Here is a 24378-nt window from a genome sequence, read left to right on the forward strand (position 1 = left end):
ACCAAAAACCTATATAAATTCTTAAAGCTTGTTTTACATAATTTGTTTTTAATCAGGACTCTAGTGAAATATGATCATCACAGATGATATTTTAGCACTGACAAAAGGCATAGTAGAGTATATTTAGATCAAGTATTGGAAATCAGGAATAAGGGCACATCCCTTCCTTGGAGACGCTTCACTCTGCTGCAGGAGGCATCATAGCTTTGCTCTTTTGGATAAGAAGTTCATGACCGCGTTCACGGCTTCATCGGACAGCACTGTTCCCTGGAGGACACTGTTTTCTTCAACATTAACAGAATGTAGCTTTTCTTTCTCCCTATTTCTGATGACCTGTTTTGAAATTCTCAAGACCTGTCAAAACAAAACCAACAATAAGGTTAAGAGGTATTCTGACAGGAGTGGATTGTTTTATAATTCTGATTCTCGTTTCTCTATTGTTCATTTAACCTTGTTACACCTTAAGATGTATGTGTGATATAAGACAGTAGTTCTCAAACTTTAATGTGCATACAAATAATCCCAGCACATGTGGGAAGAGCTTGTGATCACACATTTCTAAAAGCTCCACATAGATACTAAAGCTTCTGGTTCCAGGACCATATTTTGAGCAGCGAGAATATAAAAGCAATCAGTCACTAGCTTCACATACAAAACCTCAAGTGCCACATGGTAGGAATCTCCTAAAAGTCAACCTCGCTGGTTCTCACTGGCTTCAAGAATAAAAGCGCTCAGCAAACACTGCCTACCACCCCCCTCAAAGTCATCCCCAGGAAGAACTGTCCTTCTGTCTTCATGTCACAGAAATGAAATGACTATTTGATAAGTTTTGTAAAAATCAGTATTTCTAATATTATTATGGTTATTTTTAATCTCAAATTTAGATGTACTTAAAGTCAACCAAGATATGTCTTGGTTTTCTAATTGCTTATGCTCTTAAGGCAAATAAGTTATTTCCATGCCTCCTACAAGTAAAGAAAATGAATCCTAACATTTGAGGGGAGCTTTGCATATGCTTTCAGTCTGGTCCAAACTTCTTTCTGAAAAGTACGATCAGGAAAAACTTCAGTAACAAGTCCTTGAGCACATGCTTCTTCTGCTGTTAACTTCTTTCCAAAAATAAGCATCTCTGTTGCCTGAAATGAAAAGCACGATTAGGACATTACCTTAATTAAACAAGGCTCAGTTAAATTCAGACTTAACTGAATTTCAGTGGACATAGGGAAATTTACTTATGGCTTTTGAGTATTTCTCATGAAGGGAGAAATTAATGACTTCAATAGGCAATGGTGTGTGCTGAGACCATCTTAGGCTCCTAGCAGGTTTGGAGGCTTGTTGCCTCTGTGGGTGTCTGCGTTGGAGAGGCAAGAGTAGGGAGCCTGGGGCAGAAATGACCTGAAGCAGATGCTGATTCTATAGCCCCTGGCAGCTGTGATTTTCCATCTTATACACTATAAACAATTATAAAAGAAGAAACAAAAATCATCATCATAAGGAATGCCACTCCACTTTTAGAAACACTAGCCTTCAAAATCCCCTAGGCATTCTACCCAGTGGTCCAGCGCTGACAGTTTTCTTTACCTGCACGGGTACTCAGGTTAGTTCTACTTGACCAAAGGAAAGGGAAAAAGACTAACGTTCAGTTTCTAACAAAACCGAGGTCATTAGGTGGATATCCTTCTCTACATTTGCAATTTCTCGTCCAGAAAAGTAAAGACTATTTCAGAGCCAAATGCTCTAAGCCTTAGAGTTGGTTCTGCCCAAACTTTCAAAGTTAAATCTGTATAACAATTCAGGGTAGGTGACAGAATAGATATTTAAAATATATATATTTTCAACAAAAACCTAATAGCAATGAAAATAGGCTCAATTCCCACTCTCCCCTTTCAGATCTCAAAGAGCATCTGCTGAGCCTTCCCCCAGCCCCTGGCTCTCCAGTCTTGTCATGATCCCCTTGGAGTCATGCACACACAGCCTGGGCAACTAGGTTTCCATGAACACAGTGACAGATCCGAACTGCCACTTAACCACTCCGGGAGCCTTAATACGGCAGTCAGACAGGCTGGTGGAAAGGCTGTAGTGACTGGGAGTGGCTTCAGAAGTGGTAGACGTCCATGAGGCCTCACATCTACTGGTACTTCACATGACTCTGGAAGTCAAGATGTCCTCATATCACTTTCAAATGGATGCTGCTCATCCATAAGGAAATTAAGTGGACGAATGAGCTCAGCAGACCCATGGAGGCTGGCACAGCCCTGGTCCTTCAACTGACTAACGCCACACAGCTGTAGCGGATGAGGCCCATGCTGCTCACAACGCAGCTGCCCTGGGCACAGCTGCAAGAGCAGCATCCCAGTTTCGGGAGTTGCAGAGAGTTTTTAATTCTCCCTCATACTAGACATTTCCCATAGCCCAGCTCCTCTATACTTCAAACGAAGCCTAGAGTTAGGGAGCAAATAATTCACTTCTCTCTCTTTTGTCTACATTATTGAAGGAAAGAAAACTAGTAGGGATTACTTTTGGAACAGAGATGACTTATGAAAATTTATTCTTAAGGCTTCCAAAGGTTACCTTGGTTGGGCCCATTATCTTCGGAAAAGTGTAAGAGGAGCATCCTTCTGGATGTAAGCCTAAGCGACTAAAAGGAGTATGAAATGTTGCCTATTTGGAGAAAAGAAAGGAGAGAAAAGAAAATCATCTCTTCATATGTGATTTTTAAAAATCACTATTTGTCTATATCTTCACAATACTTAATTGAACAATACTTTTTAAGAATCATGATTATTGTGGTATTATTATATATACACAAAATTCACTGTCTTAAAGTATGCAGTTTGATGAGTTTTAACATATGTATTCAGTTATGCAATCACCACCATAATCAAGATGGAGAATATTTCCATCACCCCAAAAAGTTCCCTTGTGTCCCTCTGCAGTCAGTCCCGTCCTCTCACCCCCAAGCAACCACTGATGTGTTTTCTGTCCCTATGGTTTTGCCTTTTCTAGAATGTCATATAAATGGAATCACACCTTCTGTAGTCTTTTGTCCTTTTGTAGGCTTCTCTCCTTAGTGTAAGGCTTCTGAGGCCCCAGGCTGCTGCATGCATTAGTAGTTTGTTCCTGGTTATTTCTGAGTAGTATTTCATTGTATGGATGTGTCACAATTTGTTCATGCACTCACCAGTTGATGTCATTGGTATTATTTCCAGTATTTTGGCTATCACAAGTAGGGTTGTTATGATAATTTGCGTATATGTCTCTGCAAGAACCTATGTTTTCAATTCTCTTGGGTAAACACCTAGGGGTGGAAGTGCTCAGTTGTGTGTAAATGTAACATTTAACTTTATAAGAAACTGCCAAACTATATTCCAAAATGGGGTACCATTTAACATTCCCACCAGCAGTGTATGCATTCCAATTGCTCCACATCCTTGCTAAACCTTGTTATCATCAGTCTTTTTAATTTTAACTATTCTAGTAGGTGTGTAGTGGTGTCTCACTGTGGTTTGAATTTACGTTTCCCTATTGATTAATAGGGTTGAGCATCTTTTCATGTAGTTATTAGCCATTTGTATATCTTCTTTGGTGAAGCAACTGTTACAATACTTTATGCGCTATTTTTAAGTTACATTGGTTATACTTTTATTATGGAGTTGTAAGAGTTCTCTATATATTCTGGTTTCAGGTCATCTTCTTAATGGTGTCTTTCTCGTACGTGTTTAAGAGCCATTTATACATATTATCTGTGGGCTATTTATTCCTCTCCATTGCTCATTTTTATGTTAAGGTGTTGATCTTATCACTTTATAGATGTAGTTTAAAAACTATGTTAGAGAGATTAACTTTATTATATTAGTTGAAAAATTGTTTCCTCAATCTGTCATTTGTCTTGATTTTGCTCCAGAGGTTAATTGGCTTTAAATACTAGAATCTACCTCAATATTAGTTATTTAGAATATAAAGTCATTTTCAGCATTTAAGAAATATTTTTGTGTTCCTTGATGAATAAAAAGTCTTTATGAAAGGAAATTAATTTATAATTGACAATATGTAACTAATATGTATTCATTTCCGATAATCAGATATGGTGTTATTTTGCAATTAATATTGTTAAAAGATATAAATACATCATGTATGCAGCAAATAAATCAAAATAATAAAAATATAAAGTTATTAATGTCACCTATCTTCTTTTTTTCCCCCCAAAGAAAGCTTATTCAAGAAACCATACTAAGAAATCACAGCCTAAGGAACATAAGCAGGAAACTGGAAAAAAATGCCGACCTTACATATGGGGCCACAAGCAAGTACATACAAAGCCGACAATAAGCAGCATTTAACTTATTTATAAGCATTATTGTAAGTAGGCATTTAGCTTATTTCAGAAATAGAGCAGTAGATGCTCTGGCATCAGACTGCTTGGTGACTGCGAATTTCTTCACCCCTCTGTGCCACAGTGTCCTCATTGGTAAAATGGGGATGAGAGTGCTATCTCATAGGGCTGTCGTGTGCATTAAGTGAATATTCATACTGTGCATCAGTGGAGTGCCTGGGACACAGTGAGCGCTCAAATATTCATGATGCTTGTGATTTCCACCTTTTTATTAACTCACAGAGGAAATGTACCATTTGTTGACAGAGAAGCTAACAGGCATTAACTATCGTCCACAATAAAGAATAGTGCGGTTATATGGGTTAAATGTTAACCTACCTTTAATACGGTATTTATTCATGAAGCCAATAATGGTAAATCCTATAAATGAATTCCTCTTCACATGTTCCTTCTTCTGCATCTTTCTCTGATTTTACATTGAACTTTGGTTTAATTCAGTTGGGTGAACTCCTATCAGTGGTCCCTATTTGTCAACTATTTTCTTTGGGCCAATCTTTTAGCATTTAAACTATATATATATATATATATTTTTTTTTTTCTCTCTGGTTTCAATTTTAACTCCAAATTGTAACATAAGATAGAAGTCCTAGAAATCTTTAAAAGGATGATGTATATGACAGGCATTTTGAATTCAGTGGGAGAACCAGGGCAAGGTTCAAATAAGATAATATTTACTCTCCAAGTACCGAAGAATGAGACCCCCAAGTTCAGTTTGGGAACTCCTACTCCTGTTCACACCAGGTCGCTTAATCTGTCAGCTAACACACAGACTGTGACCAAAGACTACTGATTTCTCCCTTTGAGCAGAAATGTCCACCTATCAAGGTTAGTTGGCCTGACACCTAGAATCTCATTTGCTATTTTTATGGGAAAATTATTAATAAGAAATTCGATCTGACAACATTGCCAATCTGATCAAACGGAATCCAGAACTCTAATTTCTGGTCCTGTCTATCATTGGGGAAAATATCTCTAAACAAAATTAGGAATCTCTTCAGCAGTAAAAACTAAATGTTTCCCACAAGGCTGAAGATCAGCCAGTTTTATCACCACATAAGCAAGAGTCGCTCTAAGAATCTGATAAGCCTACAGGCGGGATGAGTTCGACAGCAGAAGTTCTGGGCTGAAAGTTCTAAGATGAATGTTCGTCACCCCTTTGTTTATAATGACAAAAACGGGAAACAGCCTAGGCTGCCTGCAGTTGGGCCTGGTGAAGTTAGGTAGGTTAAATAACCCAAATGCTAGCACTGGTTAGCTCTGAGTGTAGGAGAAGGAGTGATTTTTAACTTAATTTTTCTCTTTGTACTTTGTCATATTTTTCAAAATTTTATTTTCTACTATGACATATATTACTACTGAGTAAGAAGAGAAATTAAAATCTATTAATTCAGTGGTGAACACAAGGCTGAATTGTTTTTTGGGCAAGTAACTTCTCTGAGCTTCAGGTTTCTTACCGGAAAAGAGGCAGTGAGAGTAGATTATGCTCGAAAGTCCCTTCTCATTCTAAAATTCTAAATTCCAGAATTCATTTACTTGGAAAAAAGTATCAAATAGTCCACTTGCATAACCTGCAAAGTTATTTCTTTCTCCTTGATAACAGGCTTTCAAGGTCCTTCATATTTTAGAGTAATATGAAAATTGAATAACTATTGTGTAATTTGGTTAGAATCTAGAACCAAAGGAGTTGGGAACAATGTTCACTACACTATTGGTGTTTAGGAAAATGCAAGTTAATAATGAAGGAAAAAATAAAATGAGTCAAATTAGCTAAACTAATTCTTTGGGAAAAATTTAAATTTAGTCCATCCTACCATGAGCCATACCTAATCCATTTGCTACAGGCAACAGTAAAGGAGACGTCAAAGGATCTCATTTTCAATCGCATGACTTGATAAGTTTCTGGGAGCTCACTTACCCTGTCGGATGCATACACGATATCAAACAGCCCAAGAAGGGTGACGGCGATTCCCACAGCTGGACCATTCACCACTGCGATCAGAGGCTTAGGGAAATCTATAAAACAGCCTACGAATTCCCTACAGAAATGGAAATATAAAAGCAAGTTTAAATATTCCCAAGCAGCACTCCTGAAGTACAGGCAAGACAGTAAGAGTCTGAAACAAACTCTTCTGGGCGGGCGGGCCGTTTCCTCTACATCGAGCAGCCGTGCTCCCTGTCTCGCCACCTCCCTGGTCTCCCACGGAGGACGCATGCAGGACGCTCGCCGAACGGCACTTGATGGAAGCTCATAGAGTGAGTCCTGCAGTTCTGCCTTGGCTCAGATCTTGTATTCTAGGCAGTGAGGTCAGCGCTGTAAGCCAGCTGGACTTAGAGATCAGGATGGCTGACCGAGCACATGCTGCAGTGGTACAGCTCAGTGGGAAGCCGAGACTCAGCAGGGGTAAACGAGAGGGGAAGAGAGAGGCCTTCAGGACCTGGGCGTGGTCTGAGACTACTTCGTCTCCCTCCCCGGCAGCCGCGGAAGTCATGCCCTCCTCTGGCTGGACGGGAACGTGCTCAATTCCTCTGCCTCAATACCAGCGAATTTCACTTATAACTGTAGTTTGCTTTTACGCTTTCCAATCAAATCTTATGGAAAGCAGCAGGATGAACAGGTAACAGAAGTTAAAGGGATAGAATGAATGCCCCCGTATTGATAAGAGGCAGTTTGGAGAAATATGCTTGTTCAAAGTCACAATTAATTACACTGACCCAAACAAATATTTATTTTACTTTTGCTCAACTAAATATCACTTTGATGAATAAGGATGAGCCCTCCGAGATCAGACAAATGTCACTCTTACCTCACTAAAATGAGACTATTTTTAGCTTTCTCCTGTATTTCGCCAGGGGAAGTATTAGTGAAGTTGGTCAGGTCATTCCCACTGGAGTAATAGTCACCATTTCCTGTAAATAAAATCAACAGACTTACCATCGACCCATCCTATAATTACCGAGTACCCGCTATGTGCCAGGCTCTATGCGCGTCCTGGAAACGCACGGGTGAACCAGCTATGGCTCTTGCCCGAACTTATGGTTTAAAACACACGAGGAAATGTAGGCAGCACAACTATGACAGAAAGGAGACGTGCAGGTGCTGATGTGCGAGTGCTAACGGCGTTTGCTCTAATCAGCGAGTTCAGGGAGGCACTTTCCTCAGGAAGGGACAACGGAACTGAGGCCTGAAGGACAGGCAAGGTTAGCTAGAAAAAGAGGGTTGGGAAGAATATTCAGGCAAAGGGAACAGCACGTGCAAAGTTCTCTGGAGGGGGGGTAACCCTGGTGTGTATGACGAGCTGAGCAGCGCCACTGTGCCAGAGTAGAAAAGCCTGGGAGAGGAAGCTGCTGCAGGACGAGCACAGGCAGGACAGACCACGGGTTTGTCTGTTAGGAAGTTTTGCCTTTATTCTAAGACCCACTGAAAGTGTTTTGTTTTAAATTAAATTATAATTTACATACAATAAAATGACCAGTTTTAACACTTGGTTCAATGATTTTTCATAACTGTAAATATTCATGTGATCACAATCCAAAACAAGATAAAGAACATTTCCATCATCCCAGAAAGTTCCCGATCCCCTTTTCGCCACCCTCCACACCCCACAAGATCACTTTCTGACTTCAATCACCAGAGATTAATTTTGTCTATTTTAGAGCTTTATCTAAATGGAATCATGCAATAATGTACTCTTTTGTCTGTCTTCTTTTGCTGAACTATGTTTCAAAGATTCACCATGTTCTTATATGTATCATTTATTTATTCCTTTTTATTTCTGAGTAGCATTCCATCATATGAATGGTCAATAACTCATTTATTCATCCGTCTATTAATGGACATTTGGACTTGTCCTGTTCTGGCTGTGACTCAAGCCACCATGCCTGCTCTTGCACAAGCGGTTTTAGGAACGAATGTTCAACGCATCTTGAGTAACTGGTGTGTCGTGGAGCTGATGTATGTTGAACTCCATAACACGTTGCCAAACGTTTCTCCAGCGTGTTCTCATATCAGAATTGTATGAGAGTTCCAGTTGTTCACATCATCACCAATACTTGGCAGCCTCTGTTTTTGGATTTTAGCCATCTTAGTGGGTGAAGTATCTCACTGTGGTTTTAATTTGCATTTCTTTGAAGACCATGACGGTGAGCACTTTTTTGTGTTTATTGGCAATTCACATATCTTCTTTTATGAAGTGTCCCAGTCTTTTATCTAGTTTTTTTTTTTTTTTTTTTAAAGATTTTATTTTTTCCTTTTTCTCCCCAAAGCCCCCCCGGTACATAGTTGTGTATTCTTCGTTGTGGGTCCTTCTAGTTGTGGCATGTGGGACGATGCCTCAGCGTGGTCTGATGAGCAGTGCCATGTCCGCGCCCAGGATTCGAACCGACAAAACACTGGGCCTCCTGCAGCGGAGCGCGCGAACTTAACCACTCGGCCACGGGGCCAGCCCCTCTTTTATCTAGTTTTTAAATGTGGGTGTTTATCTTATTAATTTGTAGGAGTTCTTTATATATTCTGGAATATTAGTCCGTAATCAGCCTTATGTAGGGCAAGTATTTTTTTCCCAGCCTGTGGCTTACATATTCATTTTCTTTTGGTAAAGCAGACATTTACAATTTTCATGAAGTCTAAGTTGTAAATTGTTTCTTTTATGGTTAATGTTTTTTGTGTCCTGTCCAAGAAATCCCTGCCTAATCCAAGGTCACAAAGACATGCTATGGTATCTTCTAGAAGCTGTATCTTTCTGGGTTTAATGCTTAGATAACTTTTGAGTTAATTTTTGTGTGGTATAAGATGGGACTGAAGTTCCCCTATGGATATTCAGTTGCCCTGGCACTACTTGTTGAAACATTTTTCAACAGATTTCTCTACTGAATTATTTTGGTGCCACTGAAGAGTTTTCAATGGGGGAGAAATAAAATTTTTTTTGAAAAAAAATTATGTTGGATGTAGTGAGGAGACTGGACCGGGCATGGGAGAAAGGAGATGTGGACAGATTTGATAAGGGCTTATTTAAGTTCAGAAAAGAGTCCACAGTGGCTTGGACCAGTGCAGAGGAGACAGGAAAAAAAGGACTGATTTCAGAGATATTGATGGAGTGAAATGGGATTAGACTGCACATGGGAGCTAAGAGAGGGACAAGTGTCTATAAGGAATGTTAGGATTCTGATCAACATACCAGCGGATGGGGAGTCACCCACTGTGATTTGGAACACTGAAGAAGGTCCAGAGAGAGAGATGTGGAGGTGACACCCATGAGGAGGTGCCAAGTGGGTACACCAGTCTGGAACTCCCTGAAGCATCCTGAAGATGCAAACGTGGGAATCACTGCCATGTGGACTTTTGCTGAGTGGCAGACATGGATGAGAGGGTCCGGGGAGAGCATAGGGTGAGAAGAGAGGAGTGCTTAGGACTACGCCTTCAGGAACTCTCCCATTCGATGGCCACAGAGAGGATGAATCTGCAAAGGGGATCAGAGCAGCCAGAGCCAGGAGGAAAACCAGGGGCAAGCTGTGCCCTGGAACCTAGAGATGTTTAAGAAGGAGGGAAAGTCAGGTGAGGCCTGAAAAATGCCTCTGGATTTAATGATATGAGGTCAGTGGGGGCCTGTGGAAAAGGGAGAAACCACACTGGAATGGCGTCCATGGCAAATTTCAAAGGAAAAATTCAAAGGACGTGTTTGTTTTGTAGTAGGCCTTTGGACAGTCATATTTAGGGTATTGAGAAACATGGAGGTATATTCTATTTCAGCAGTATTTTTACGTAACAGATTTGTTAATTTTTCCTATATTTTTACCAGGAGCAAACAGTGTCATAAATACTATTTTCAATAACTTTATGAGCTATGAAACTTTGTTTCTAAACAAATTCTTATGCAGGTCCTCAATATATATAAAACATATTAAGAGCTGAGCTGTCCTGTGAAAGACGGCTCAAAATAGAAGTGATGGGCAACAAAAACAGCCTGAGAGAGGGTGGGGAAAAAATGAAAGAAAACCATAACCATTAAAGAAATGATGCTGGGGCCAGCCCAGTGGTGTAGGGGTTAAGTTCACGCACTCTCCTTCCATGGTACGGGATTTGCGGGTTTGGATCTTGGGCGTGACCTACACGCCACTCATCAAGCCATGCTGTGGTGGCATCTCACATACAAAAAATAGAGGAAGATGGGCACAAATGTTAGCTCAGAGACAATCTTCTTCACCAAAATAAAAAAAAAAAGAGATGATGCCATTATAAGCAGTAAAAAGAAAAGACATTGCTAAAAACACAATCAGTAACCTAGAGTACAGGATTGAGACAACTGAGCAAAATAAATGAGTTATTAAACTCTATTAGAAAATAGAGTTAAGAATTCAGAGAAAATAATGGATAATAGTCCCAGCAGACCAGACATTTCTTTTCCATAACTAGAATTTCTTTGAAAGAGAACAGATCAATTGAAACAAAAATATTGAGAGGTATTATCAAAGAATACTTAAAATAAGGCCTTAATAATCAGTTTAAAGAGGATATGCATTTCCTAGGGAAAAGTGATAATGTGAAAGTAGCCCTTGGTCTTCCAGGGAAAAAAATGATCTGATAAAGGTGCTGAAAACAAAAATAATGATAGTGAAACCGAAGACAGAGGAGTTCAAGTTTCCCTGGATTAGGGTGAAATTGTACTGGTATCCACAAGGTTCATGTGGGAAACAAAGTAATCAAGTTTCTGAGCTTGCCTTGCAGGAGAGCAGGAGGACCACTGAAGAGAGAGGGGCTTGCTGACAGCCCCTGCCTAACCAAGCATCGCAGAGGGGCACGGAGAAGCTAAAATGACCGAGCATAAATTTTAGATGTCACAGACTAAAAGTCCACTGTATGCAATACAAAGACACCCCCCACCCCTGGGAATTTGCACACGTGACCCATGAAGAAATCTGAAAGACAGTCAACGCCTGTGCAGAGGACTCTTAAAACTTTAGCCCTGAAGGCCACATGCTCCCCTCTCCCCTACCTAAAACTCCAAATAAAAACCCTTCCTTGTAGCTTTTCAGGGAGTTTGGGATTACAACGTTAGCTGCCCATTCTCCTTGCTCAGCACTTGGCAATAAAATCCCTACTTTCTTCCACTACACTCAGCGTCAGAGACTGGCTTGCTGCACGAAGGTGAGTGAACTCACCTCAGGTTCGGTAACAGTAGCCTCAAACTTCTCCTGCAACATCCGACACTAGAAGATAATGGAGCTCCACTTAACAGACTACACACTTGGAAGAGAGATGTGAGGGGTGTCAGAAATTCATGCTAACCTCCTCACCTTTCACAAGGGAAACCCACAGGCACTGTGCCAGGGAGTAATACAAGGTGGAGACGTCAGTGTGCACCATATGAAGCTATAAAAGTAATTCCTAAAAGCAGTAAAAAAACTTCCAAAGTATGAGAAATAAAACACACAGAAACAAAACAAGGAAAATACAGTCTATGATGTAAAAAATAATCAAAGGAAGCATTGTAAATAGAAAGCATGAAAGATGCCAAACTAAAACCTAGCCTATCCATCATATACATATAGCTAAGCAGGGAAACAGATCTTTACAAGAAAAACTCAGGCTGGAGCAAAGGGGGAAGATCCATATTTGTGCTGTATGAGACACAGCCAATAAAAAAATAATTTGATAAAGCAGGAAAAAAAAAAACCCCACAACTAGAAGGACCTGCAACTAAGATATACAACTGTGTACGGGGGGGTTTGGGGAGATAAAGCAGAGGAAAAAAAATAATAATAATTCGAAAGGCATAAAGCTAAAAGGATGGGTAAAGCTTTTCCAGACAAGTGCAAAGAGTACTGAAGCAGGTGTTATGGTATTAATATTTGATAAGGGTGATTTCAAGGCAAGAGCGTTAAATGAGACCAAGACGGCTATTTTGTAACAAAGGATAAAATACACAGTAAAGACCTAACTACTCATAAATCTTCCAGTGCCAATAAGATCAACACGTGCTTTAAGGCAAAATTTTTTTTGACACTAAGGAGAAACTGACAGAAACACCATAGTAACAGATGCCTTTAATTTACTTTTTTTCAGTCCAAGACGGATTAATTAGAAAAAAACCCAGAATTTGACCAATTGAAATAACATAAATTAGAAAGGTAAGTGTAAGATATATTTTTAACTCTACACCTTAAAAATAAAGAATGAACTTACTTTTGAAGTGTTCCTGGATGATATAAAAAAAATTGGCCATTTTCCAATTCTTTATCCTCAAGGTAGGGATTTCAATATATAGCAATATACACAAAATTTTAATAGATTCTTAAAAAGTAAAATTAGTAAAACTGGTAACCTCTGATTATAATACAGTAAAGCTAGGAATTAATAACCGAAATGAAAAACCAAAGAAAAAACCTCTTTCTGGAAATTAAAGGAACTATTATTATTATTATATAATGCTTAGATCAAAGAGGAAATGGAAACCAAAAAGTGAAAAATATATGGAAAATAACTATAGTAAAAGCACTATTTATCAAAATTTAATCATTCACTTTTTCTCACCTGTAAGATAGGAGTAATACGGTCTAACTTCATGGGGTTGTTGTGTGAAAGTTTAGAAAAATTAACAATTATAAAAAGTTTTAAAAAGAATTAAAGTGCTTAGAACAGTGCTAGGCAAAGTATTTTACAAATGTCATCCACTAGTATCATTATTATTAAACTCAGCAGTTTTACTTCTAGGAATGGACCCTGCAGATATATTTGCGTGTCAGCTGAAAGGCGTACATCCAAGGATACTCACTGCAGCATCCTTTTAACAGCAAAAGAGAGTGAGTACAACCTACGTGCTCATCAACAGCGGGATGACGAACTCAATCGTGGAATCAAAAAAATGTAATACTTTGTAGTCCTGAAGAGAACAACTTAGATGGAAACAATTTTTCAGGACATGTTGTTAAGGAAGGAAGGTGGGTATAACATGTGTGTATTATATGCTTCCTTTTCTGTTTTAAAGAAAGTAGAGGGAGACAAGCACACATGTGGGCAGTTACACAGACAGCTTCTGGACGGCATCAGTGAAAACGGAATTTGTCTAGGGAGCAGGACTGGGGTTCCAAGGAGAGTGAGATTCAGTTCTGTTATGTACCTTTTCAGATTCTTTGGATTTTTTTAAATTCATGTGCCTATATTATACTTTTAGTTAAAAAATAGTTAATAAAAAAACATAAAACATTCTTCTCCTGTACAAATTAAATCAATGCCACTTCTCGGCCACTGTTTTTGTTATCTCATTCTCCTAAATTACCTAGGTGTATACAGGAGATCCCAGGGCATCTTCAATTCCTCCCTCCCTCATGCCCACGAATCAGCCATAGACTTCTCTCTCTCCTCCACTGTCTTTTTTTACTAAAAGCTATCTGATACCTCTCTATATTATTTATGCTACAAATTTAATGACTATTAAAAGAAAATAAAATCACCCCTGCTTCTGCCATGCCAACACTCAGTAACAGCTGCCATCTCTCAAGTGCCTGCCGTGTGCCAGGCCCCCAACCTGCACTATCTCATGGCATCACTCGGCCACTCAACAGGGTTAGTAAAACACTGTCTTCTCCACGCAGGAAGCAGAGGTCGTCTACAAGTAGTAAGGAGTGAAGCCAGGATTTATACGCAAGTTGATCTGAGTCCTGAGCCTAAGTCGTAACCGCTATACAGAGTGCCTCTTCTGATTCCAATGATTTTCATTTGCCAGGTTCTCATTAGTCGAGGTCCATGGGCACCCAGAATATTTGCCAGTTAAAATGACAGTACTGATATAATTTTTAATAATTTTTTATTATAGCTTAAACATTTCCTATATTGTCTGTCTTCACAATGATAATTTTTAATGCCTGTGAAATATATACTCTAGTGGATGTTCTCTAATTTTCTTTATTATTCTATTATGGCAACATATTTAGAATGTTTTAACATTTTTACAACTATATGAAATGCTGCAATAATTATCTTCATTGCATAAGACCTTTCCTTTTTCTTGCTTAATTTCTCTAAAATAAATTCCCATAAATGGGATTCCTGTGACAAAGGATGTGTACATTTTATATATTGCCAAAGGCCCTTTTCTTTAGCTATTTACACTTTTTATAGCCATTTACACTGCTGTCAGCAAGGTATCAGAAGCATTTATTCTACCATAACCTTGTCAAAACTGGGTATAATTAAAAATGTTACTAATTTAGATAAGAACAAGCTGGCATCTCATCATTTTGATTTGTATTTGTGATTATTAATGAGGTTGCATTTTCCTTGTTTGTTTAATACCGGGACTTTCTCATAGAAATTGTCTATTCAGTTTACTCACTGATTTATCTAGCAGGTCTTAATACTTTTGTTCCTAATTTGTGTCTGCTTTTTACAGGATAAAGATATCAATCCTGTTTCTATCATATTTTGTATATATTTAAGAATTAGAGTATCTCAGTACTGGAAAAGATCTTAGAACTTATTTACTCCATTTCTTATCTAGTAGGAAATCCCCCAAAATAGAAATTTAATTAAGAAATTCAACAAAATGTCTTACCTGTTAGAACAGTTATGGTTGAGTCATCCTGGCTTGCAGCTTTAAGTGCAAGTACGATTTCTTGATACATCTATGTAAAGAGGGAAGACGAGGAAAAGCAAACAACTCTGAAAATGGTAACCATCACCCAGTGGGTTCCCCAAATGAGCATCTGCAAGCCTGCTCTCTGCAAAGTGCCAAACATCTATGCTGGTTGTATTTATATAACCAAAAAGGTGGCCCTATGCACTGGAGAAGACTTCCAGTCCTTCAAGAATTATGTGGTGTGCATTATGTACCCAGTGCTACAGCAGATGCTGGAGGATATATATATTCACGTTTTCCAAGTGAACAAACTGGACAAGACCCTTGAGCTTTTGGAATTAAGAGAGGGGCTTAGCTCTAAAGTGGGTGGAAAGCACAAAGCAGCAGGCAGCTCGGAGGAGGTGCTGATGCTTCTCTAGGGCAGGTAGGATGGGAGGTGGCCAGAGAAAGCTTTCCATCAAGAAAGAAAGCAGCATTTCGGTTGGGACCTCAAGAAAGAGCACAAGTGTCACAGGCAGTCTGGGAAGTGTGAGTGTTAAAAGGCTGGGATTTCCAAGAGGGCAATGGGCCTCATATTGGAAATCAGCAACATCTCTAAAAATCTTGGACATGTAGCTGTTATAGCTTTTAATGCATTTAAAACAGGTACAGTTTCTACCTTAGATGCGACTCCAATATGGGAGAGAATGATGCAGAGGGCTGATATTTACAGACACAGAGACACTGAAAAAATAAATCAATGAACTCTACATAATATATAATATATCAATAAGATGAAATCGTTTCCACTGAGGGAGGGACAAAGGAAGTAATTCATTATTATTACTGTTATGATGACACAGCATGACAGGGTAATGGCAAGAGCCAGGGTTAGAAGACGGACAATCAGAATTTCGACTTAGGTTTTCCTGCTTCTTAGTTATGTGAATTTGAGCAAGTTACTACTTAGCCTATTTTACTGTTAAATAATAATAACGTAGGCTTTTTGTGGAATTAAATCTCTGCAGGGCAAGTGCTGATACACATTAGGCACTCTAAGGAGTGGTGACTATTTTTTTTTTACCATGATTACATAGAAATGAGTCGGGGAAAAGGAAATAAAGTTTTGAGAATTAAATGCTTCATTAATTGAATGGCACAGCTTCTATGGACTTCTTATCTAAGACTATTATAAGTTAGCATATTCCTTCTACTACAATGCAGATGATAAACCCAATGGAAGGGGTTAGAGACCTCTTCGAATTTTACTCCTCGTTCAGCAGCAAGCATCCAATTAATTCCCTATAATTTTCAAGGGGAAAGGGCTGAAAGGGTTATTTTTTTAATTGTGATTTTTTAATTGAAGTATAATTGACATATAACATTATATTAGTTTCAGGCACTCAATGATTTGATATTTATATATATTGCAAAATGATCACGACAATAAGTCTAGTTAACATCCATCATGGTACATAGTTACAAAAATTTTTTCCTTGTGATGAGAACTTCTAAGATCTACTCTCTTAGCAACTTTCGAATATGCAGTACAGTATTATTAACTATTGCTACCATGCTGTATATTGCATCCCCACGACTTACTTATTTTATACCTGGAAGTTTGTACATTTTGATCCTCTTCACCCATTTTGCCCACCCCCCGCCCCCCTCACCTCTGGCAACCACCAATCTGTTCTCTGTATGTATGAGCTTGGTTTTGTTTTGTTTTAGATTCCACATAAAAGGGAGATCATAAGGTATTTGTCTTTCTCTGTGTGACTTATTTCACTTAGCACAAAGCCCTCAGGATCTATCCACATTGTCACAAAGGGCAAGATTTCCTTCTTTTTATGGCTGAGTAGTACTCCATTGTGTGTGTGCACCTATATACCACGTTTTTTTAATCCATCCATCGATGGACACTTAGGTTGCTGAAGTGGTTATTTTTATTTTCATCCCAGTTCAATGACAGATTGAACTAGCAGACTAGTTGCCTCTGCAAAACAGCTCATTTCAAGCAGAGCTGGGTCATGATCTATTTAAGATAAAGTCCTTATCCTTCCTCCCTCTACTCGTACAAAATAAAGCTCCACGCAAGCAGAGTAGTGCTCACTCTCAAGTCTAAGGGACATGAAGATACTTCCAGGGACAGTCAATACCAACCTTAGAGAACCTCTACCCAGATTCTCTTTTATCAATGTATGTTTCATTTGTGTTCATTTCTTTGTGCTTCCATCATTAGGAAAGTTGCAGTGCCTTTTGGGCATGTAGGACCCACCTGAAGCTCACAAATTCTAAATAATGAATACAAGTTTTGTATGAAGAAGTATCCACAATTACTGATCTTCCTGCACAAATCAAACGAGATATCAGAAAAATAGGAATGATGTGGAAACACTATAGCTTTTGAGTGAAAGAGAGAAAGAAAAGAAAAGCAGGACAAACCTCCAGGGTAGCTAATGTTACCTGAAGGTTGACTGCATTCTTTTTGCTGGGCCGGTTCAACATGATCTTTGTGATGCCGTCTTCAGAGGTCACCACCAGGGTTTCATATCTCAGTTGTTCCCTGTCTGCTCCAGGCTTCCCTTGGCTAGAGGACTCAGATGAAGAACACAAACTGGACACTAAATCCACATAATTCTGCCTGGCAGTTTCCTGAAGAGAAGATGACAAATCGCTTCAGCCAATGGTCAACGGACAAGTATCTTAAGAAACCTCCTATGCTAATAAATAGCACCTTGCAATGAAGAGAGAACAGAGGTTCTGATTCAGCAGAGGCACCTCAAGATCCTGAAGGCTCCAGTTATCATCACTTGATAACGAGAAGCACCCAACGTCCTTTACGAGTACAGCCAGTAAAACAAACTCAAAGTAACAAGTAAATTTACCTTGGGCAGGTTGCCAAGAGTATTCCATGCTTCCCATTTGGCCTTCCTGATCAAGTCATAGATGCCTGGTTTGGGCATGTTACAAGGTCCTTCAGTGGCCTGTGAAAAGGAGAGGGGCAATTACTGGTCAATGCGAACTGGAGCCTTACCCATCTAAGATCCATAAGACGCGCAGGGGAAGCATGAACGCACCTTCCCCTCCCAAACACTGTCACAAGGCACGGAACTTGGTCTGAGCTTTCCCCTTGCCCTCTCTTTCATGCTGCTGCTAAATATGCACAAACAACAGGAGAAAGACTGGAGAGACAAAATATGCTATCAGCTGTCGATCCCTAAAATAAGTTATAACTGCCTGCATATGACAATAATGCAAGATACGGGTTTTGGGAAAGCACTTTTTAAAAAATTCTAATAGCTCATTAGTTTTATATTGATGATCACATTTTTCACACACAATCAAAATATTCAAGCCAACAATCATCACAGGTAACTAGGCAACAAACATTTGGGACCCAAAGCATATTCTGAAAGCCACTCAGAGCTGCAAACACCCACCACTACTTCAATGGCCGATTTCTGGTAACTGAGCACAGAGCTGTGGCTGGGGAGCAGGGCGGGGCTGTCAGGGCCGCTGGCCCTTAGGGGACTTGACTGAGGGACCCGCAAATAGAAAGCAAAGTGCAACTAAAGTTTACTTGTTTGAGGGTAGGTGGAGTGAGTGTTTTGAGATGAATAAAATATCCCACTCAGTTACTGTTTAGAAATGGCAATTTAAAACTCCACTTAATAACCACACTGCAAATTTTTTAATTTTGTAATATAATTAGCCACCTCTGAAAAACAAAGGCAGTAAAGGAAGCTGAGACTTTCCAAAGACAAAGAGACAAGAGTCACCTGCAGGAGCTAGCCCCTGAGAAAACAGAGGCAGCACAAGCCATGAGACTGCGCCCACATCTGATGCCACATGGCAGGCCAAGGGCTTTTGAGACCACCCTCGGGTTCATCATCTGCTCGAGTGACTCACAGAAAGCTGTTTTACTCACAATTATGGTTTGTTATGGGGAAAAGATACAGATTAACATCAGCAAAGGAGGAGATGCATACCGGAGTCCGAGGAAGTAAGCCCCTCCACACTCTGAGTCAGGACAGAGGATGTCTCAGGATGAAGGTGTGGCAACGCACACGGAGTACTGCCCCCCAGGGAATCCCATGCAAGCCTCAGCATTCAGAGTTTTCACTGGAGCTTCATCACTCAGGCATGCCTGACTGGGTAACCCCAAGCCCCACCCTAAACCACACTGTTGCCCCCTGGTGCGGGCAGGCCCACCCTAAATCACACTGTTGCCCCCTGGTGCGGGCAGGCCCACCCTAAATCACACTGTTGCCCCCTGGTGCCGGCAGGCCCACCCTAAATCACACTGTTAGACGGTCCAGGCAAACACACACACTCCCACCAGGCGCGGTGTCTCAAGGGCTCAGAGAGCACTTCCCAGAAGCCAAAGGGCAAAGGCCAGACCTCTTCTTGGGCAAAGTTAAATTCTTTACACACCCTTATAAAAGTAAAAGAGGTTCATACCAATAGGCAGAGAAAAACAGGTAAATACACAGGAGCCGAGAGGGGCTGACTTCCCAGGGTAGTCTTTAGACATTACAACTTAAAAACTTAAGTTTTAGAACTTTGTTATAAAATTCTACAAAAGTAGAATATGATAATGAATTCCCAATACTCATCACCAACTTCTACTATCATTTTTTGTCATACTTGCTTCATCCATTCTTCTTTCTTTTTTTGCTTAATTATTTTAGTCATCCCCAACACCACACTATTGCACCCCTGCATACTTAGTATGCCTTCCTAAAATGTCAACATTTTCTTATATAACCATGATGCCCTTTACAGTAATTCCTAGGTATTATCTAACACTCAGTCCATCTTCAAATTTCCCCAATTGTCTCAAAATACCTTTTTCAGTTGATTTATTCCAATCAGCAACCAAATAAGGTCTACACATTTGGTTGTTTCAAAAATCTTTTAAGTCTGTTTTACTCTGGAATGATCCTGAGGGGTTACTTTTTGCCTTAATAGTATTTCAAAGTCTAATATACAAAACTCTCATGTATACACTCTTTAGAGGAAAGGGAACAATACAAACCCTAAAAATATTAAAGCTGCATTTTAGTAAAACACGGAGCAAAGCTATGTGAGGAGTCATCAGCCTCAAATGTCTCTAAATTATATCAGACCTTAGACATTTACCTGCTTATATAGCGCATACAGTTTCAGCTTCACTTCATTTCCTGGATCCTTCTTCAAGAGTTTCATCTGATTCACTGCATTTTCCAAGTCCTTCTGACTGGCTCTCATTGCTGTTCCACCCACGTGCAGCTTAAGTGCTGGGAAACGAGCGTCCTGCACAGGACTGGAAACGGAGACTGGTTTCTAATTGTTCCCAGCCCCTACCTTCAAAATGCTATGTTGCTCTATAAATATTTTCCCTATACTTACCCCAGCAAGCTGGCTGCCGATGGTTAGTGGTTTCCCGAATGATCCCTAGATAAGAAACCAATACGGAACCTAACTGTAGTAATTTTTAAATAAAGAAAAAGAAAGCTGCAACCCAGCACGGTTGGGTTGTAACTCGAATTACATATAGATAAAAGCAGCCAGTACTGGAATGTCCACATAAATTTTGGCTCACTCAAAAAGTAGATGAAGTGTGTGCAACAGAGACGTGAGCAGGAGACTGAGAGCACAGGGTAAACAGCACAGAAAGAAGCTAGTCATGATCCAAAGTCCAGAAACAGCTTCTGCGTTCACTAATTAACAAAGTATAAACTATTATCAGGTCAATGTTTTTCTCTCTGCTCAGAAAGACATGTGTCCCAACATATACACAGGTGGAAGGAGGGGAGATGGGTGAAGATATTAGAAGTGTTCAAAAGGACAGATGAGTAGTTGCTGGCATTCCACACAAGGACCTTAGCAAGGTGGGGGACCTACCTGGGGGAAATCGACCTGCTGTGGATGCTAGGCTGTGATGCCAGCTGAGCAGACATACCCAATCCTCACCCCACAATGTTTAACCAGCCAGGAAGAGAGCAGAAACAGCAAGCACGCCCAGGTAAGTCAGTTTTTAAGCACACACAGTAAGCAGAAGGGAGGGGAAAACTTCAAATCATAGTGCTGAGCTCACAAGCAAAACCTGAATTTTCACAGTGATGTCTCAATAATAAAGCTAATGGCATTGTGGGGCCCAGGGCAGGCCACCCCAAAACATCCCACAACGACATATTGATTATTTGGAATTAAAGTTACTTGAGAAGCAAAAAGGGCATTCTGACCCTCTTGTCTCTGTTCCACCTGAAAGCAGGAAATGAATCTCCCACCAAGAGGGGTTCTCCCTGCCTCAACACAGAGCTGGGGACTCAGGGCAGAGAGGCTGTGTGAACAAACCTTGCTCGCTCACCCTCTCAGACCTAAACTCTGTCTAAATTCCTCACTAATTACCTACCCTACACCTAAGTTGGTCTTGACAATTCCTCACAACATTATTTCTTTGTGTAAAAAGATACACAGACTGTCTGCTTTGTTCACTCTCTGAGTATCGTTTTCATGATTCTCTTGTGGGCATATAATTAAATTGGGTTTTTTCCCGTTAATTGGGTTTTGTGTATTAGTCCAGCCAGAAGAACACAAGAAGAGTGGAAGGGGATTTCCCCCACCCCAACAGCATCAAAGATGATTAAAATGACACAGGTAGAGGTCAGCCTAACAAATGTATCACCTTTTCTGCAATTATGTAACTTTCAAAGAGTACAATGGACTCTAGGTTCAAACCTTGAAATATTAGTGTGTAATTCAATAAAATCAGCTTTCAATAAGCTTAATATTAGGTAATTGAATTAGGTTTTTTTCCCCCCAAAAGGGAAAAACTCTGCATCCTACATGAATTTGGCACCTGGCAAGTTCCAAGTAGAAAACCGAAAGGAAAATTAACATCCATTGAAAGCCTAAATGCAAATGTGCAAGTTCTCACAAAATGTGGTGCAAACTTATTTATTTCAAAATAAAGTGAGTTAAATACAAAACACAACCATTTAACATATAAAATAGGGAACATTGCTCGTAAGTCCACCACCTCAAGGCAACTGATGTGGATTAAGGCTGCCCCAGCTACAGAAGCCCAAGGTGACCTGGCCTACATGCCAAACTATATGACCCAGTGGACTTTTTTTATGGTATGAATTAGGACTGCCCCAGGGAGAGAAGCCCAGGGCATCCTCACCTACATGCCGATCTATATGGCCAGATTTGTATCTAAAGTTGTATGACCGCACAATAACCAGACCCCATCTGTACTGAAATCATTTAATGACTTTTCACATCATCTTTTCTTTTTTCCAGTAAAAATAAGTCACGTACCCATGCCTTATAAAATTAGCCATAACCCTCAACTCAGGGCAGCAGCAGGAGCTCTGACTGCCCATGGGTCCTGTCCCCATGCAGCAGCAGGAGCTCTGACTGCCCATGGGTCCTGTCCCCATGCAGCAGCAGCAGCTCTGACTGCCCATGGGTCCTGTCCCCATGCAGCAGCAGAAGCTCTGACTGCCCGTGGGTCCTGTCCCCATGCAGCAGCAGCAGGAGCTCTGACTGCCTGTGGGTCCTGTCCCCATGCAGCAGCAGCAGGAGCTCTGACTGCCCGTGGGTCCTGTCCCCATGCTATTCCACACTATTCTCTAAATAAAAAGAGCACTACTGCCAGATCTAGAGAGTCCAAGAAACCTTTCTTTCAACTCCTTGGCTCACCGACCCCGCATCAGCAGCCACCAAGTTCCAGGGCTTTCTTGTTCCCTATGCATAGATTCGATTTTGGTTTCTGATGAGGATTTTTAGGCTGCTTAATTTTAAAACGGTTTTTGATGAGGATTTTTAGGCTGGTTACTTTTTAAACTACAGATAAGAAGCAGGCTCCGAGGAGTGGAATTTGCTTGCCCTTTGATCAGAGACAGTTGCATTTGTGAAGGAAATCTCCATGCCTCCCTCTCTGCGCCAGGAGGAAGGGGGGATGGCCTTATCTCTGGAAACTCTTAATGGGGAAGGCAAGAACTTAAGTTGTTTACTGTCTGGCAACCTCATGTAACTGACCCCCACCCCAAAATCCTCCTTTGTCTTTAGTTGAAGATAATATTTGAGCGGTGACTTCTGCCATTTACTCAATCCGGTTTGATTCTTATCTAAAAGTTGTGGGACCGCCCAATGGCTGGACCCTACCGGCACTGGTACCATTTTAACTTTTTTTTCTTTGTCTCGTAAAGAGATGACTCGCATACCTATGCCTTAAATCTAGCCCTAACCCTCAACTCGGGGCAGCAGCAGGAGCTCTGACTGCCCGTGGGTCTTGTCCCCACGCACCAGCTCTGCCTGCCCATGGGTCCTGTCCCCATGCCAGCGGGGGCAGCAGAAGCAGCAGCAGAAGCTCTGACTGCCCATGGGTCCTGTCCCCATGCTATTCTATACTATTCTCTAAATAAAAGAGCACTACTGCCAGATCTTGAGAGTCTAAGAAATCTTTCTTTCGACTCCTCGGCTCACCGACCCCGCATCAGTTTCTACGTAGTTTCTGTATCCTGCCATTTAACATTACAGCAGAAGTATTCTCCAAAAAGCAAATCGTTTAACCCAACACTGACAATGACTTGCATTTTCACAGCGTTCAGCAAATAACCAAAGCGTGCCTGGATTCCACCTGCTTTCAGCAAACCGCGTTCCCGCCCAGCAGCAGGCTCGGCGGGCTGCGTGCAGGGCGGCCGAGGGGACGCACACCCGGCGGGCGGGAGGCGGCTCAGACCTCCCGACGCGTCCTTCCCGCCCCTTCCGGGCCCCACCGTGGAGCGGGGTGCGCCTCGAGGACGGTCGATGTCACGCTCTCCCTGGAAACCGTTAACAGCCTAACCCTGTTGCTACCGAGACAGGACAACAGAGAAGGCGACGACTCCCGCAAGGACGGCAGCGTCCCACGGGCGACCTCGGGCCCCGGGCTCGGCGCTTACCTCCTGACAGCGCTCGCAGCCCAGCGCCGCGCCAGCCTCACGGCCGCCCCAGCCATACTGCCCCGGCGCGGACGCGGGCGGACTGGGCACGGGCCCGGGGGATGGCGGGGCCTGGGGACCGGGCAGGCGGGGCGTTGGGAGGAGCGACGCCGGGCACCGGAAACCTCGGACTCCGCGGCGCCGCGCCGCCCCTCGGGAGCGGCCGTGGGAGGCGCTGCTGCCCCCAGGCCGGCGGCCGGCGCTGCGTCGGAGGCGGGAGGGGGGACCCGAGGCGGGGTGCGCGGGGGAAACACGGTATTCGCCCCGGAAGACGCAAGGTCTGCAGACCCGGCGGCGCGCCTGGGCATCGGAAGTGTCTCTCGAATGTCTTCAGCGCATGCTTTCATGGCAGTAACCGTCTGTGGCTGTCTCTGAGTTCTGTCGAAGCATTTAACAAACTGTTCTTTGGAAAAGAGTTCTTAAGAGTTGGAAGGGCCTTTGGCTCTCACCTCGCCCA

At 41.4% G+C, this 24378-nt stretch overlaps 2 protein-coding genes across 12 annotated transcripts in view; one reads left to right on the forward strand and one right to left on the reverse strand.

Moving 5' to 3' along the window:
• Positions 1–18250, forward strand: part of LOC103540724 (testis expressed protein 56) — a 35733-nt gene extending 17483 nt beyond the window's left edge. For 2 of the 7 annotated variants that reach the window (XM_070585006.1, XM_070585009.1), the window contains exons 4-7: positions 4209–4359; positions 12453–12517; positions 13101–13327; positions 17186–18250. In XM_070585006.1, the coding sequence (XP_070441107.1) occupies positions 4209–4340 (132 nt within the window). In that variant the 3' untranslated portion in view covers positions 4341–4359; positions 12453–12517; positions 13101–13327; positions 17186–18250. Of the gene's footprint in view, positions 1–4208; positions 4360–12452; positions 12518–13100; positions 13595–17185 lie in introns of those variants that run through there. The other 5 variants (XM_070585008.1, XM_070585010.1, XM_070585007.1 and 2 more) reach the window with 4 other exon arrangements.
• On the reverse strand, positions 29–24268 carry ECI2 (enoyl-CoA delta isomerase 2). 5 transcript variants are annotated; one of them, XM_008507381.2, is made up of 11 exons: positions 23883–24160; positions 20338–20382; positions 20089–20251; positions 17832–17930; positions 17410–17598; positions 14941–15010; positions 7198–7300; positions 6309–6429; positions 2572–2661; positions 993–1136; positions 29–354 (listed from the first exon to the last, which is right to left on the reverse strand). In XM_008507381.2, the coding sequence occupies exons 3-11, from the start codon at positions 20194–20196 to the stop codon at positions 199–201; spliced, it is 1080 nt and encodes a 359-aa protein (XP_008505603.1). In that variant the 5' UTR covers positions 20197–20251; positions 20338–20382; positions 23883–24160; the 3' UTR covers positions 29–198. The 5 variants fall into 5 exon arrangements, with proteins under 5 accessions (XP_008505603.1, XP_070441105.1, XP_008505604.1 ...); XM_070585004.1 differs by lacking the exon at positions 23883–24160 and adding an exon at positions 23568–23873; XM_008507382.2 differs by lacking the exon at positions 23883–24160 and adding an exon at positions 23533–23764.
• Between the last annotated feature and the right edge of the window lie 110 nt (positions 24269–24378).

Source organism: Equus przewalskii, chromosome 19 (assembly GCF_037783145.1).
Source record: "Equus przewalskii isolate Varuska chromosome 19, EquPr2, whole genome shotgun sequence".
Lineage (NCBI taxonomy): Eukaryota > Metazoa > Chordata > Mammalia > Perissodactyla > Equidae > Equus > Equus przewalskii.

Excerpts from the sequence above, each read along its gene's own strand:
- ECI2 (XM_008507383.2), bottom strand. The coding sequence starts at position 24,268 with ATGAAAGCATGCGCTGAAGACATTCGAGAGACACTTCCGATGCCCAGG. Across the intron at positions 7,301-14,940 it reads AACCATAACTGTTCTAACAG|GAAATGGTGACTATTACTCC; the intron begins GTAAGACATTTT and ends TTTTATTTACAG. Across the intron at positions 355-992 it reads ATGCAAAGCTCCCCTCAAAT|GTCTTGAGAATTTCAAAACA; the intron begins GTTAGGATTCAT and ends TTGTTTTGACAG.